This window comes from Sinocyclocheilus rhinocerous, unplaced genomic scaffold (genome assembly GCF_001515625.1).
Source record: "Sinocyclocheilus rhinocerous isolate Xijiao unplaced genomic scaffold, SAMN03320098_v1.1 scaffold594, whole genome shotgun sequence".
NCBI lineage: Eukaryota > Metazoa > Chordata > Actinopteri > Cypriniformes > Cyprinidae > Sinocyclocheilus > Sinocyclocheilus rhinocerous.
The window spans coordinates 2,020,059-2,035,178 of NW_015645059.1; the positions used below are offsets into that span (position 1 = coordinate 2,020,059).

A 15,120-nucleotide genomic window follows, 5' to 3' on the forward strand; every position below is an offset into this window, starting at 1 on the left:
CACACAACCGACCATGATTTAAACAGCGAGCGCTGTGATTGGCTGAGAAGAACACGGAAAAAAGTCAGTGCTTTGTAATTGGTCCATCCAGTTACTGAATGAAACGCCTCTGTGGGAAGTTAGGTTGCAGAATAGCGGTCCTTTTTGTAATGTTTTTTTAATGTTATTTACATTTTGTGTATAGCTTCCTGCAAAACCAACGTTTAATGCTACACGTTTATTATTAATTCTGAGACCCACGCGACACAGTTGCTTGTCCATAAAAACCTCCATTTTATGGAAAGAGGAAAATTACCTTGCTGAAAAAAACATACTAAACCAGCCTAAGGTGGTCTGGTGGTCTTAGGTGATCTAGAATGGTTTAGTTGGTCTCTCAGTCTGACCAACTGAAAAGTTGAACATGAAAAAAAGCCAGTTTGCAAATACATTTATTGTGTTGCTTCTCAGCTGTGTGCAGATAACAGTGTTGTTTTAGTAGGCCTATCATTTATATATTTTACAGCTGTAATTAATATTTTGAGTTAGCTTTTATTATTTTATTTTCAGTTACATTTTAAGTTTAGTTTTTTGTTTAGTTCATTTTTTATAGCTAATTTTATTTTTATTATTGTCACAAAGCATTTTTAATCACTATTTAATAAACTTTAATTTATTGTTTTTGTTTTATCAATTTTATTACTTCAGTTTTTTATTTAGCATTTCTGTTTTTTTTTTCATCCAATATTTATATTTTACTTTATTTCACCTTTATTTCAATTACCTATTTTAATAGTTACAACATCAATAACAACATCAAACAAATGACATGATTACTGGAAAAATCTGTATTCAACAGAAGGAAGTGACAGATTTTACAGTACAAAGGGTAATATATCAGCATTCAATTTAGCAACATAATGTATTCTGACCTTTATACAATTCCAAAAGTCTTTTATGCAGCCTACCATCAAGCCATAGAAATGACTTTATCTCACTTCATCAGGAATGTGCACCATGACTCACAAGATCAACTAAAGCTTTGTAGTCCTGATTCCCCAGATTGACGCACCCAATACAAAGTGTAAACACCAATATCGGGGCCCTCAAAGCCATGGTTGACTCTACAGTGAAATTTTTAGATACTAGCATGTACATACATATAGAAAATACAAAGTTAATGACCATCATTTGTTCAATTTCAACAAACCAGCCGCAAAAATATAACAAAATCTCAATCACACGCAACAGTCTGTTCTTCTCAGGCAATATCTACGGCTCTCTTTGAGGTGAGGACAGTCTTTGTCTCCTCAACACTATCATCCAGATCTGGTATGGGGTCATACTGGCGTCTATATAAAACGCGGGTCACTAGCGTGATGATGAACATCTCCACGATCAATAGCTGCTGACTCATTACTGTGAAAAGAAATTGAGGGTGTTTTAAGGAACCATTAAAGTCTGACAGACTACTTAAGTGGGTGTAGGGAAATTATGCAAGATTTAAAGGGACAGTTCACCCCAAAAATGAAATATTGTTGCCTCATGTCTTTTGAAAACTGTATGACATTCTTTCTTCAGTAGAACAGTTTAGTGTAACACAAAATTATTACTTTTATGCTGCTTTTTAAAGGTTGACAACTGATAGTCCCCATCCACTTTCATTATATGGAAGACAGCAGCTCATTCTGCTAAACTTCACTTTTTGTATTTCACAAAAGACAGTAGAAACCTGTACAGGGATAACAATAATGACAGAACTTTAATTTTCAGATGAACTATCCCTTTAAGTCCTGTGCTCTATGATAATTTAACAGGATTGTTATGTTACATTCTGCCACATGATGATACTCACAGTTTCCACGGGACTGGGATGTGTAGGGCGGCGCACAGGCAATAGTCCCATTCATTGCCAGTATGTTGATGATAGCAGTTTGCAGCTGGCTGAGAATCAGCACCAACTACGGGCAGATACAGCGGTTGAATCACTGGTAACTCTCATTCCAGCAATACTTAACACCAAGTATGCTCTAAAACTGCAAGTAATAAGTACAAAAAACACACAAACCTGATACATGGCATATTTAGGGACAATTTTAAGGGTGAGCAATGCCTCTCGCACATGCATGAACATGATCGCAACAGGCCAAAGGGCGATAATGGTGAGAACGCCTATAAAGGAGTTTATCCATATGGATGCTCCATCGGCTGAAACCTAAAGACCAGAGAAAGAGACATTCTGCACTCTTGTCTTTCTCAATAAAATTAGGTATTAAAATATTTGCACAGTCTATACTTACATCAGCCACTCTGAAGTTGTCATTCGACCAGAGGACTATAGAAAGAATGGTTAAGACCAATTTTAACAGCGCAAACTGGTAGGACCCCAGTTTCAGCATGAACAGAGATCGTCTGAAAAAGCAAAGCACAATAATTGAAGATAATTCAACTATTTTGGTTTCGCTTTTCAGATTTCGTTTTTCCACATGAGCCCACACACAGGTATCACATTCAACAGTTTGTGTGGAGTTTGATAATGGAAGTCTTACATAACACTGATATAAAGCCAATGCTTCATAGGAGACACAAACTGCTCCTTTCTTCCAGATAGCAAAGGGTGCAATGGCCCTGAGGTGCCCATTTTAGGTTACGCACTAAGCATGATAAAGTCCTCATGTTTGCAGAAGAGTTGAATGGCCAGAGGTGCACTCATCCTGTCGACATCCAGTCAAAGATATGGGCCATTAATGGCAAAGATATCAGTTTCAGAATGTTTATTAGTAATATGCAGGTGCAATTTAGTTAATAAGAGCGATTTGTTTATTTCTACACAGGCTGCTGTTCAGGATGTTCATTTGGTCAGAGGCAAACTGGCCCCTGACTGAACCTGGCTTCTCCCAAGGTTTTTTTATTTGTTCTCCATCAATGTCACCTGATGGAATCTTGGATCCTTTGAACTTTGAACTGACTTGAGCTGAATAATGGCAACATTGCTCTTCTATAGAGCTGCTTCTGACTGAATTAAGCTTGTTTCATAATTTGAGGAACTTTGCATTATTTTTTAACTAAACCGAGTTGAATATTTACACTACTGCCTTTTTAGAGCTGCTTTACAGCTAAAACTGTATTTGTTTCATAATTGAATATATAATGAATTTAAGATGGAAAAATAAGGCTGTGAGGACTCATAACTTTCATACCTCTCTATGGGGTTTTTGTGCATTGAACGTTTTCTTTCATCAGCTGAACAATCGGTATGTTGTTAAACAACAGTACAATCCACTGAATGCACCATATTTTATCCATCATTCCTGTGAAAAAAATTAAATATGGCACTACTCTGACTAAGGCCTATTGTCCACCTTGGATATTTGCTGAGGCCCCTGGTCCCCTGGTAGATACTAGAGGGTTGGCTATTTTGATTGTTTGAGCTTCATAGCAACAACCCACAACAGGCTAGCATTATGGCAGTGATTTCTGCAGAAGTCAAATCTTCTTGGCTCTGATGGCATGTGACAAGCACACTTTAAGTTTTGCTTACCGTGTGATGGGGACGTTTGGCAGACACGGACAGCAGCAGCAGCAAGGTCCCGTGTTGATCTTAAATGACTTGTTCTCTGAGCGCCTGAGAAACGCATTGTCTCCTCCGACCTCTTCAATCATGAGAATCAGGAATTTGAAGACCACAATTGCAAAGTATCTGCCAATTAAGTCAGAAATGTGTTAATTTGTGTCACGGTTGCACACACACCCACAATTTCTTTCAAAGTTCTGAACACTGGAAAATATCTGGGACAGAAAGTAATTTGAAGAGTGAAAACAATGTTTGACTGCTACTGAATTACATTTAATACATAATTTATACTTCATTTTCCCATGCATTCCATTCCACACTCTGGAAAAGTAGTGTTAAGAGTGAACTCACGTGGCTGATGTCATATCAGTGAACATTGTGGCCCTTGGAACCCACATGCCCAAACAAGACATGGTTGCAATGACCTGAAAAAGATAAAGATAAATATAATGCCTTAGAAGAAGATGAACTTGAGACTCATTATCACTCATCCAGGCAGTAATGCACTAGAAATGACTAACCGTACCATTGCCTCAGTTTCCGTCTGGGTGGGATACAGATAAAGCTCATATCTGACATGTCAGTTCTAATTAGGAGTGATGAATTATTAAAAGTACTTTTTAAAATAATAGATTGTAAAATACCTGAAGGCAGGGAGGGAACTTAAATGATAACATGATGAATAATAGAGCAGATAAAAAGGACAAATGTTCGACTGACAGAACTCACCGGTGCTGCTCCGGTTACCCAGATGATTACACTTTTCTTATTTGGAGGTACTTTCTTATAGATGTAGATGCATTCTTCGATGAAAACCAGCATGGACACTGTGGCCATTAAAGTCAGCACAGAGAAGAGGACAATGCCAAAGATATCCAGCTCTGAAAAACACAAACACCACCATCAGAAGATCCACATGGCTACAGCATTGTCTATACTTTTTTAGCATTATCCTAATGCAAGCCTTGTTTTATATATATATATATATATATATATATATATATATATGACACACTTCGTTCTGCCAGTTGGTGGAGCTATAACTTTGACTTCTAATAGTCACATCTATGCGATCAGCATCATACATCGAACAAACCACTGAAGTTTGAATCAAAATCAGAGAATGTATGTGGATGTTATTAGTCGCTTCCTGTTTCTCATTTCTCGCCATAAATTCATCGCCTTGCCACGAGCAAACCGTTCGAGATATCAACAATCCCTCCGCAATTTAGCATCCCCCATGTCTTGAGATCATGTTCACCGAGTTTGGTGGCAATCGGTTGGAAACCCTCATAGGTTTTTGCCTTTTCATGTCTATTCATGTCTTTTTATTTCTTAAAAAACAGGACTTTTTAAAGTCCCGGTGTCTTCTACAGAGGACATGGCATAACATATGAATAAAATATCATTTTTCAAAAAATTTATTTTTCTAATTTTTTCTTGTGCTCTAAACAATGTAATGACATGACAAAATACTAAATTCACAAAACAGTTTTTTCCTGCTAGTCAGGAGGATATAAAAACATATGGCCATCCATTTATCAAGCAATGCTTTTACCTGAAAAATGAATGGTGTGGCCATCAAAGTCAAATTCAAAAGTAACTGTAAATAATACACAAGATATCTTAACATAAAAAAATACCTGGCTAGAGTACAGTGAATATTATATTCTGATTCATACGTTTGATTATACAACTCTGTATCATCACAAAAGAGTTTATGTAAATGCTGTTTATAATAAATAAATAATTAAGAAACAAAATCAGAATATTACTTAAAATACAATATTCAAGAAAAAAATAAAAATATGACCACAGTACTTTATCCCAATTTGGAGACTGTTATTTACATAACTACATTAATTAGATAGCCTAATATGAAAACTAATGTTTTATGTTTTGTATTTAAATAGTAGGAAATCGGTATAATTTCCACCATTATAGTTATTGTTGCTAAAGTAAAATAATAATAATAATAATAATAATAATAATAATAATAATAATGGGGTCTCCTTAAAATAGTGTAAAAGGCTTTAGGAGGTTTTATCTTTTTGATAAGTAACTACTCTTTTCAGAGAATGGAAGATTATACTATTTACTATAGCAGGATTGTGCTATTACAATGGCAAAGTTTTTCTTATTTTTTACGTATCTACATTAATAACAACAAAGATTCTACAGTAAGAGCAACTTTATGTTTTGACTGCTGTTTTAAACACAAGTTTCACGGAAATTAACATTAGGGAACAACTTTCTGCAGAAATAGCCTAACAAATTAAAGATACTTACGCATAATAACATCAATAGAGAACGGAGCCTCTGCCCTGCATCGCGGATCAAAAAGTGTGAAATTGGACATTTCCATCTTGACACTCAGCGTTTATTTACGAGATCCAGGGCAAACTATAATCCGTGAAAACCCCACTGTCCTCACCACAGGTTACTTTCAGCGTGCATGAAACTAATAAACTGAGAGGAAAGCAGGCTGGTGGTTTGTAGACTTGGTGTGTAGAGGAATCCCTTCACTTGTTAAAGGGGACGCCCATGCAAGGTGTAAATATTGATGGGTCACTGACCAATGAAAATGCTCTTTCATCCGACTACACTGCGCCTGCGCAATAGCGTCACACTCACACATGGTCACGCTGTAGAACAAACAACTCCCGAATGCTATAAAATGATTAGGTAAAGTAGAGGATAGGCATTTTATTAACTTAAAAAAGACATACTATTGTATAATACAATCGTGTTGATAGTAGTCACTATACACGTCAGTGTATAAAAAAATTAAAATAGTAACAATTGTGGAATTTTTGGTTTCCACATGTGTTTCTTCTTGTATTTCTAATGAAACTACGGTTAAATCGGTTCAGAGAAGGGATGAATAGATAGAATGTTGGCTAGAAAGATAGTCAAGCTATATGCAATTGACAGAAAAACTGAGACTTCAAAACACGTGTGTTAAACAGGCAAGAACAGTAACTGGGAGGGTTTAGGATACAACTCAAGACAGACCAAAGTTCACAAGACTGACAAATATACACATTTTGACAAAGATTGTTAAAGGAGTATGAGAAAAGTATGTTTAACATGCTGAACTTGTGATTTGCAAGAGTTGAATGGCCTCAGTGCTAATGAGCTGGAAAGAGCTCAGGGTAAAGAACAGCCCTTGAAACACTCATGTGTACACACACACACACACACAGAGAGAGAGAAGAGAGTGTGTGTGTGTGTGTGTGTGAGAGAGACTAAGTATAATTGTTGCAGTTTTTTATTAATAAAAAAGACATTTATTGTTACTTGTTACATATAAGCATGTACTTCATTCACAAAAAAATATGTCTTTGTTTTTACATTATCTGTAACATATGCATTTTAAAAGATGTAATAAAAAAAAAACCTAACCTCCAGACTTACACATAAGTAGATCAAATAAGTAACTGTTCTTGACATGCATTAAAGCACAAGGTTTCCATTTTTTATTTGATTATAACAGAAATAAAGAAAATGATACAAGGACACCAACACCAAATCTTCTATAATAATTTCATTATGGCTTCATGTTTACTTTTTCCTTATTAATAAAGTATAAAATGTAATGAATGGCAAAAAAAGAAAGAAAATATGAACAATATTATAAAGGCTGTGTAATTCATAATTCATATAAGAAGGCTGTCCAAAAGACTAAAATAAAAAAACATTAAAACATTCTTTACCAATATATGCATTCCTTAACACCACAAAAACCGCTACAACATTTCACATACAACATTACTTCAGAGAGAGAGAGAAGAGAGTGTGTGTGTGTGTGTGTGAGAGAGACTTAAGTATAATTGTTGCAGTTTTTTATTAATAAAAAAGACATTTATTGTTACTTGTTACATATAAGCATGTACTTCATTCACAAAAAAATATGTCTTTGTTTTTACATTATCTGTAACATATGCATTTTAAAAGATGTAATAAAAAAAAAACCTAACCTCCAGACTTACACATAAGTAGATCAAATAAGTAACTGTTCTTGACATGCATTAAAGCACAAGGTTTCCATTTTTTATTTGATTATAACAGAAATAAAGAAAATGATACAAGGACACCAACACCAAATCTTCTATAATAATTTCATTATGGCTTCATGTTTACTTTTTCCTTATTAATAAAGTATAAAATGTAATGAATGGCAAAAAAAGAAAGAAAATATGAACAATATTATAAAGGCTGTGTAATTCATAATTCATATAAGAAGGCTGTCCAAAAGACTAAAATAAAAAAACATTAAAACATTCTTTACCAATATATGCATTCCTTAACACCACAAAAACCGCTACAACATTTCACATACAACATTACTTCCTGCAATCATTGTAAACACCAGCAATCTTCATAAATGTGCTGAAAGTCAAAAATATGGTCACTGATGGTAAAAGTGATAAACTGAGATTTTACTCAGCACATAAACAGTCAAAGATGTTTTAAAGAACAATAAAAACCATCTGGTAATACTTACAAGCCATTCAAAGTCAGATCTGAGACAGTGAAGTTTGCCATTAAATGCTGTAGGTGTATAAATAAAACTCATCCATCTATCTAAATTCATGAAAGACTCATTTGTTTTTCTGTATGGAGATATTTTGTCTCTTTTTACTAGTTAATTTACTTGGTTCACCCTCATTTACAACAAACACTCCAGAACAGCATCACTCAGATGCGCACCTGCACATATGTCTTGATTTGTCAAGGCATTTCTTTAGAAAAGTCAGAACACAAATGAAGCAATCACCGCAGTTCACTTTGTAGTACATAAACACATCTGGATTTCCAATTTTCCACACATCAGTTCCACATAAGTTCAGGCTACAGTCACAGCTTACGGGCACAATTATTATTCCACACTGGACCAAAGTATACAAATAATAACTTGTGACAAATATAAATACACAAAAAGAACATTTCACCGCTTTGCAAAATGGCTTAAAAATAAGTACTCTGAATCTATAGAGCTATTCACAATGCTAATGTATAAAATATAAAGGGAAAAATGGTAAAAACATAATTTAATCGAGGACTGAGACTAATAAAGTCTGGTGGTACAATACCAAAGACCATTGACTGCACCGCGTAACACAATATCAAGCAGTGTAAATGCCGCCTGCTGGCCAGTTCTGACACTGCAGGAGGAACCTACAAAGATTTCAATTTGGTTTCCAAGATGACACTGGCTACACTGCATGAGCAGAGAGGTATTACTGACATTTTGTAAACACTCCTGTAGAGTTCAGAGCTCTGGTATTAAGCCCTTTATATGGCATACGTAAAATGTGCACAACATTTCACACCAGAATCATCTCAAGATGACGACAAAAAAAAAAATAAAAAAAATAAAAAAAGTCACCATAAGTGGAGCAGCTTAAGAATACACAAAAAAGAAATTCAGTCATTTGCAGGCATTTTTCCTCTGCCTGGACACACTCTGTTGCACTTTGTGAACATGTATGTGTGTGTGTGTGTATATATTAGAAAAATGTTAATGAAGTTTAAAAAAAAAAAAAAAAAAAGAAAAAAAGTATAATATTCCATAACGTAAGTGCGCGAATGAGCACCTTGCGCTCTGAGGTGTCCATTAACTCTGGAGCCATCAACACTCCAGATGAGCTCAGTCACACCGTTGACTTGGTATGGATCCAGAAAATAAAACATTTCCCATCTTTCCCTCCAGTAAACAGCAGTTGGTACCAGATGTGGTGCATTTCCTGATAAACACTTGGAGAGCAGTTTCGAAATTTCTAGCGCCTGTATCAATTCACATGCACATGAAATCTGCATGTCTCGTGAAGGCCTGAGCAACAAAACAGTTTGCTGTACAAAAACAATGGATGTAAAAGACATGCGTGCAAATCTCTTTGTTAAAAGAGTGCAGCTACTATAGTTGAACGGGGACTGGGAGCATTTCTACAGATGTGAGGACAGATTTGGGACACTCCAGAAGCGATGGGCAAAGGAAAGTGTTCAGGAGCTTTCAGAGAAAAAGAGCTGTTTAAGGCATCAGCTTTGATGGCTGTGATTCTCCTCAACAGTCCCCAATACTGGGAGTCAAAGGCACGAGACCACTGAGGATTCACCCCTCACCAGCTTTAGTCCTATTGAAGGAAATTACATCGTAAATACAGTTCAAAAGTTTGTGTATTGTGTATTTTTTGTATCAAGGGTGCATTTACTGTGTAAACTCTTTAATCATTTATTCCTTCATTACTCAAGTCTTCATTGTCACATGATCCTTCAGAAATCATCTTACTGACCGTAAAACTTTTGAACCGTAGTGTATATATTGCATTTACAAACTGTGCTGAAATCACCTTACCTGGCTATGACTCGCTCTCAATGGAGATAGTGATGGCCTCACTTTCATCTGAAAGGCAAGTTGATGTTATTCTTAGAACTTTTTTCTCTCATTCCTTGCTAGAATGCTGCAAAATATGTAACCTACCAGACTTTAAGATGTCGGTCTCTTTGTGATCTTCTTCAATGTGGTAATCGTTGCCTAACAGATGGTTTTGGGACTCACTAAGAGGGGTGGTTTGCTCAGCAGACCCTTCTACAGCACTGAGGGAAAGAACCACATTGAGAGTTACTGCTATTCATCTGGTTTTGGTTAGTGCCCACCCAATAGTGAAAGAAGAAATGGCTCCTCACCCTTTATCCAACCCGCCAGGCTGGAGACATTCAGTGGGCTGCTCTGGATCAACAGTAACCAGCCGTGTAGGAAAAGAAAAGCCATCTCCTTGACTACAGCAGAAAAAAATATCTAAATGTATCTTTTAATGGATACTTTATCTAATTTTAAAAACAGTAATATTGTGAAATAATATTACAATTTTAAATAATTGTTTTCTATTTTAATATATTTTTGAATGTAATTTATTCCAGTAGTGGCAAGGCTGGATTTTCAGTAGCCATTACTCCAGTCTTCAGTGTCACATGTAGGGATGTTCATTTCGGTTATTTTTCCTAACCGACGCTCGTTAACCGATAACCGACAAGATTATTTTAAATTAGAATTTAATACAATTATTCATTTAAATTAAAGGATAAGTGTCTGTGACCCGTTAAAAATACTAACATTTGTTTCCCGGGGATTAATTTTACATGCGCAAAAAGCAGCAAACAACAGAACAAGAGGATTCACATTGTCATCATATCACATCACGCACCTGCAGCGCATCTGCGAGCGGAGAAAAACATAATAAAGCTAGGCTTTATTATATATATATGTTTAGGCTTGTCGTTTATATTGCCATAGCTTCTTATATTTTTAATTCTTGTTCTTTTCTAAATACTGTTAATTGAAAGGATTTGTTGTGGAGTGAGGGGAACTAAAATAGCCTAGCTATGTTTACAGTGTTTATTATAATGTTTGTAAACATTTCACATCGGCATTAGGCCTATTTCTCAATGAAATAATAAAATGCAACTTATACGCGACTTATGTTTTTTTCTCTAAAAAACACATTTTTATACGCGTAGCGTATTTTAACCAAGCAGCAAACCTTTTTAAATATTTTGATAAATTACTGGGAAAAAAATAAATAAATGACTTTTTAAACCGTTTAACATTGTATTAATCGGTCAAAATTCTTACGGTTGGTTAACGGTGAAAATGAACATCCCTAGTCACATGCTTAACATATTTGTGGAAAACGCGATACTTTTTTTTCCAAGATTCAAGAGAAACCTTTGTGCTAAATGCATTTTGACCAATGTACCGATATAATATATCCTTGCTAAATAAATGTATTAATTAATTTCTTTAAAAATATATTTTTATATTTTTTCATATTTTAAAATATACTTTTTTTTTGTTTGTGTGTCACTGTTTGATTGCACTGTAGTGTAAAAAAACCAACCAAATTGTAATATTTTGGGTTTTCAAAAGCATTAACCCCAAGTATGAAGCAAAATAGGGCCTTAGTAAGCCGCACTAATGAAAACAAGTTAATATTTAGACTCACCTGGTAAAGACAGGAAGTAGCCAGTACAGCTTCTGGTCCCCAAACACCTGAGCAATGTTCTTGCTGAAGCCCAGGGAAAATCCATTTTTATCAGGGCCATTTCTGAAGACCGGGGCTCTGAACGCTTCTGAACATAAATAACAACACAGAAGTGGATTAAAATGCATACGCTACTACCTTTTTAAAAGTTGGGGTTCAGTCGTTTGTTTGTTTTTTTGCATGTTTTAACTACTTTTATTCAGAATAGCTGTATTAAATTGACCAAAAGTGACAGTAAAGACACTAATAACGTTACAAAAACTTCAACATCCCATAAATGCTGTTTATTTGAACCTTCTAGTGATAAAAGAATATTAAAAATGTGTCACGGTTTCCACAAAAATATTCATCAGCACAACCATTTTCAACATTAATAAAAACATTACTTGAGTACCAAAATCAGTATATTAGAATGATTTCTGAAGATTCGTGTGACACTGAAGACTGTAGTAATGATGCTGAAAATTCAGCTTTGCCATTATATAAATATTACATTTTAAAATATATTCAAACAGTAAATAGGTATTGTAATTAAGAATAATATTTCACACTATTAAAGTTTTACTGTATTTTAAATGCACTCATGGTGAGCATAGGAGACCTTTTCAAAATCATTTAAAAACATCTTACTGACCCCAAAATTTTGAATGGTAGTATAGATGCATGGCAAACCACAACATGAAATCATGAGCTCTTGGAACTGAAGGGGATTTATGCTTTTTCAAAATAAAATTACAGGGCCTGATGGAAAAACAAGCCGGGAACTGCTTCAAAGACTGCTGGACTGATTTGGTCAACACAAGGAAATCTGAATGACCAGTTTACCAAAATAAATCTGAACAAGATTTAGCCTGTGCACAGCAAGTCTACTGTTGTTGCTATGGTAACAATAGTGAGCAAGTTGTCTAGAGGCATTACAGTTTTGTTAGAAACATGAATCTATCTATACAGCACACGTAGACAAAGATACAGAGAAGTGAATATGGTCAGGTGTGTTACCTATGGTGGACCTGTTTTTTCCCACAAGCCACAAGTGGTAAGTGAAGAGTGAAAGAATGCTGATGCAGAACATGGCCGCCACAAAAAAGAGAAACAAGACATGGAATTTGGCGTGAGACTCTGGCAGGTCACTCTGAGAGAGGGGGGAGAGAGAGAAAGGAGAGCTGTGAGACAAAGATCAACAACCAACAAGACATGGGCAACAGGTCACTCTGACACAACTTGACAGGAACGTTAAGGGTCACAGGGTTAAGGCGACAAAAAACAATCAATGTAACTCACTGCGCTAACACGGACACGTTTTCTAAACACTGTGAGGGGTTACCTTTGGACAATTCTCTGCCGATTTCCTCCGGCAAAGCTTAGTGCAAACAGAGACAGACTGTTAAACACAGGAAGAGCACAGCGGGAGAGCAAAAGCTTCGGGTGCAGAGAGACACGGGCAAGAGGGGATTACAACAGCAAACAAGTGCTTGTCGAAACATGTACACTACTGTTCAAAAGTTTGAGGTCGGTAAGATTTTTTTTGTTTGAAAGACGTCTCTTTTGCTCAAGGTTGCATTTATTTGATCAAAAAAGTAATATTGTTAAATATTAGTTCTATTTGAATATATTTTAACATTTAATTTATTCCTGTGATGGCAAAGCTGAATTTTCAGCATCATTACTCCAGTCTTCAGTGTCATATGATCGTTCAGAAATCATTCTAATACGCCGAAGAATTTCAGGAAACACTTCTCATTTTTATCAATGTTGAAAACAGTTGTGCTGCTTAATATTTTTGTGGAAAACATTATACGTTTTCCAGGATTTTCTTTAATGAGTATAAAGCTAAAAAGAACAGCATTTATTTGAAATCTTTTATATCACTGTCACTGTTGCTTAATTTATTACATCACTGCTGAATAAAAGCATTCATGATTTTATTTCAAATAAATCTTACTGACTTTTGAATGGTAGTCTAAACAAACAGATGAAATGGAAAGGACAGCATGTATGAGGGTGGCAGAGTTGTCAAGACATAAACTGATGCATGACTAGCACATGGAGGAAATGCAGACAGGAACCTGCTGAAATCCCATAACTATCCACATAATGACCTACCTTCGTATGACACAACATGGCAATGAAAATGTTTACAAACATTTCCCACAAATCAGTATGATGAAAGGTGGGGGATCTACTCACTGTCCAGAACTTTATGAAGTACTGGAGGACAGAGGCTGCGATGAATAAGCAGTAAACAAGCGAGTAAGTCAGGAACAGGATGAAGAACTTGTAGTTGGAGAAACCCACACAGTTATTCACCCTGTAGAATATTGAGAGAAAGAGAGATAGAGTTAGCAGGGTGTTCTTCACATTTATTTTCAACTATATTAAATGTTGGTGCCAACAACCTGCATCTCACTCACCATGGACAGTGATGATCCATCTTTAGAACACACCTGTCAGTAACAAGAACAAGCACTGAGTTTAAAGCCCATTCAAAAAAAGACCAAAAAATATGGTGTACTGAGTAGCTAAAATGACACAAACGAAACATGAAAGCAAAATGTCAAAAGAACTATTCATGAGACACTACAGTAACTTACATGTCACATGCAGAACAATGATGACACCTGTCTGGCTTGATGACCTGGCAGCGATCACAGTACCGGATAGCTAGAAGATGAGGGAGGAAAAATTATTCCAGTTTCTATGCCTATTTTTATGGCAAAATGAAGATTAAAATAGACAATAATGAGGGTAATAATAAATTGATAATAATAAAAATAAATAAATGTGTAAGTGTAATAATAAAACAAGAATAAATAGATAATAATAAAAACAATAATAAACAGATAATAAAACAATAATAAATTAGTAGTAATAATAATAACAATAGATATGTTCTATTCAAATATGTTTTTACATTTTAACAATAAAGACTATACAAGATGATTCAATTTGATCTTTTAACATTTTCTTTTATTTCCTTTTTTCTAAAAAATTAATGCCCTCAATGTTTAAATACAGATTATTTACACAAAACTTCATAATGGCATTTTGGCAATAAAATAACTGAATTACTTAAAGGGGTCATATGATGCAATTTCAATTTTTCCTTTCTCTTTGGAGAGTTACAAGCTCTTGGTGCATAAAGAAGATCTGTAAAGTTGCAAAGACTAAAGTCTCAAATCCAAAGAGATATTCTTTATAAAAGAAAGGAGTTAACCACGCCTACCTAAAACGGCTCGTTCTAACACGCCCCACATGTCTACGTCACGATGTGGGAAGATTTCCATAACGCCGCCCAAATGTTCACGCAAAAAAAGAAGGCGTAACTTTTATTCTCGATGTAGTTTTGTTGTTTCCGCCGCCATGTCATAAAGATGCTGTGTGCTTCGTTGTGAAAGCGAAACTACTTTGTTTGACCTTCCAAAAGAGGACGATATCCGCGTCGTCATGCCTGGAGCTGATCCGTGCTGGTCGCTGAGGAAATACATCAACTACGCGCTGTAGATCGCCGGATTAGCTTTCACCGTG

General features: G+C 35.4%; 2 protein-coding genes across 3 annotated transcripts in view; both read right to left on the reverse strand.

Annotated features, from left to right (window-relative positions):
- Nucleotides 1-809: 809 nt before the first annotated feature.
- LOC107705265 (organic solute transporter subunit alpha-like) lies at nucleotides 810-6,071 on the reverse strand. The gene is made up of 8 exons (XM_016508487.1): nucleotides 5,840-6,071; nucleotides 4,280-4,431; nucleotides 3,902-3,975; nucleotides 3,518-3,676; nucleotides 2,277-2,388; nucleotides 2,045-2,191; nucleotides 1,832-1,937; nucleotides 810-1,395 (listed from the first exon to the last, which is right to left on the reverse strand). Exons 1-8 carry the CDS (start codon nucleotides 5,913-5,915, stop codon nucleotides 1,238-1,240), a joined length of 984 nt encoding a protein of 327 aa, XP_016363973.1. The 5' UTR covers nucleotides 5,916-6,071; the 3' UTR covers nucleotides 810-1,237.
- A 1,629-nt stretch (nucleotides 6,072-7,700) lies between these two features.
- Nucleotides 7,701-15,120, reverse strand: part of LOC107705266 (probable palmitoyltransferase ZDHHC20) — a 9,959-nt gene continuing 2,539 nt past the window's right edge. The window contains exons 5-14 of one of the 2 annotated variants that reach the window (XM_016508488.1): nucleotides 14,187-14,256; nucleotides 14,007-14,039; nucleotides 13,783-13,903; nucleotides 12,920-12,955; nucleotides 12,595-12,727; nucleotides 11,557-11,683; nucleotides 10,241-10,333; nucleotides 10,035-10,150; nucleotides 9,909-9,956; nucleotides 7,701-9,687 (exon numbers count right to left, since the gene is read on the reverse strand). In XM_016508488.1, coding sequence (XP_016363974.1) covers nucleotides 9,913-9,956; nucleotides 10,035-10,150; nucleotides 10,241-10,333; nucleotides 11,557-11,683; nucleotides 12,595-12,727; nucleotides 12,920-12,955; nucleotides 13,783-13,903; nucleotides 14,007-14,039; nucleotides 14,187-14,256 — 773 coding nt within the window. In that variant the 3' untranslated portion in view covers nucleotides 7,701-9,687; nucleotides 9,909-9,912. The remainder of the gene's footprint in view (nucleotides 9,688-9,908; nucleotides 9,957-10,034; nucleotides 10,151-10,240; nucleotides 10,334-11,556; nucleotides 11,684-12,594; nucleotides 12,728-12,919; nucleotides 12,956-13,782; nucleotides 13,904-14,006; nucleotides 14,040-14,186; nucleotides 14,257-15,120) is intronic. The other variant, XM_016508489.1, reaches the window with a different exon arrangement.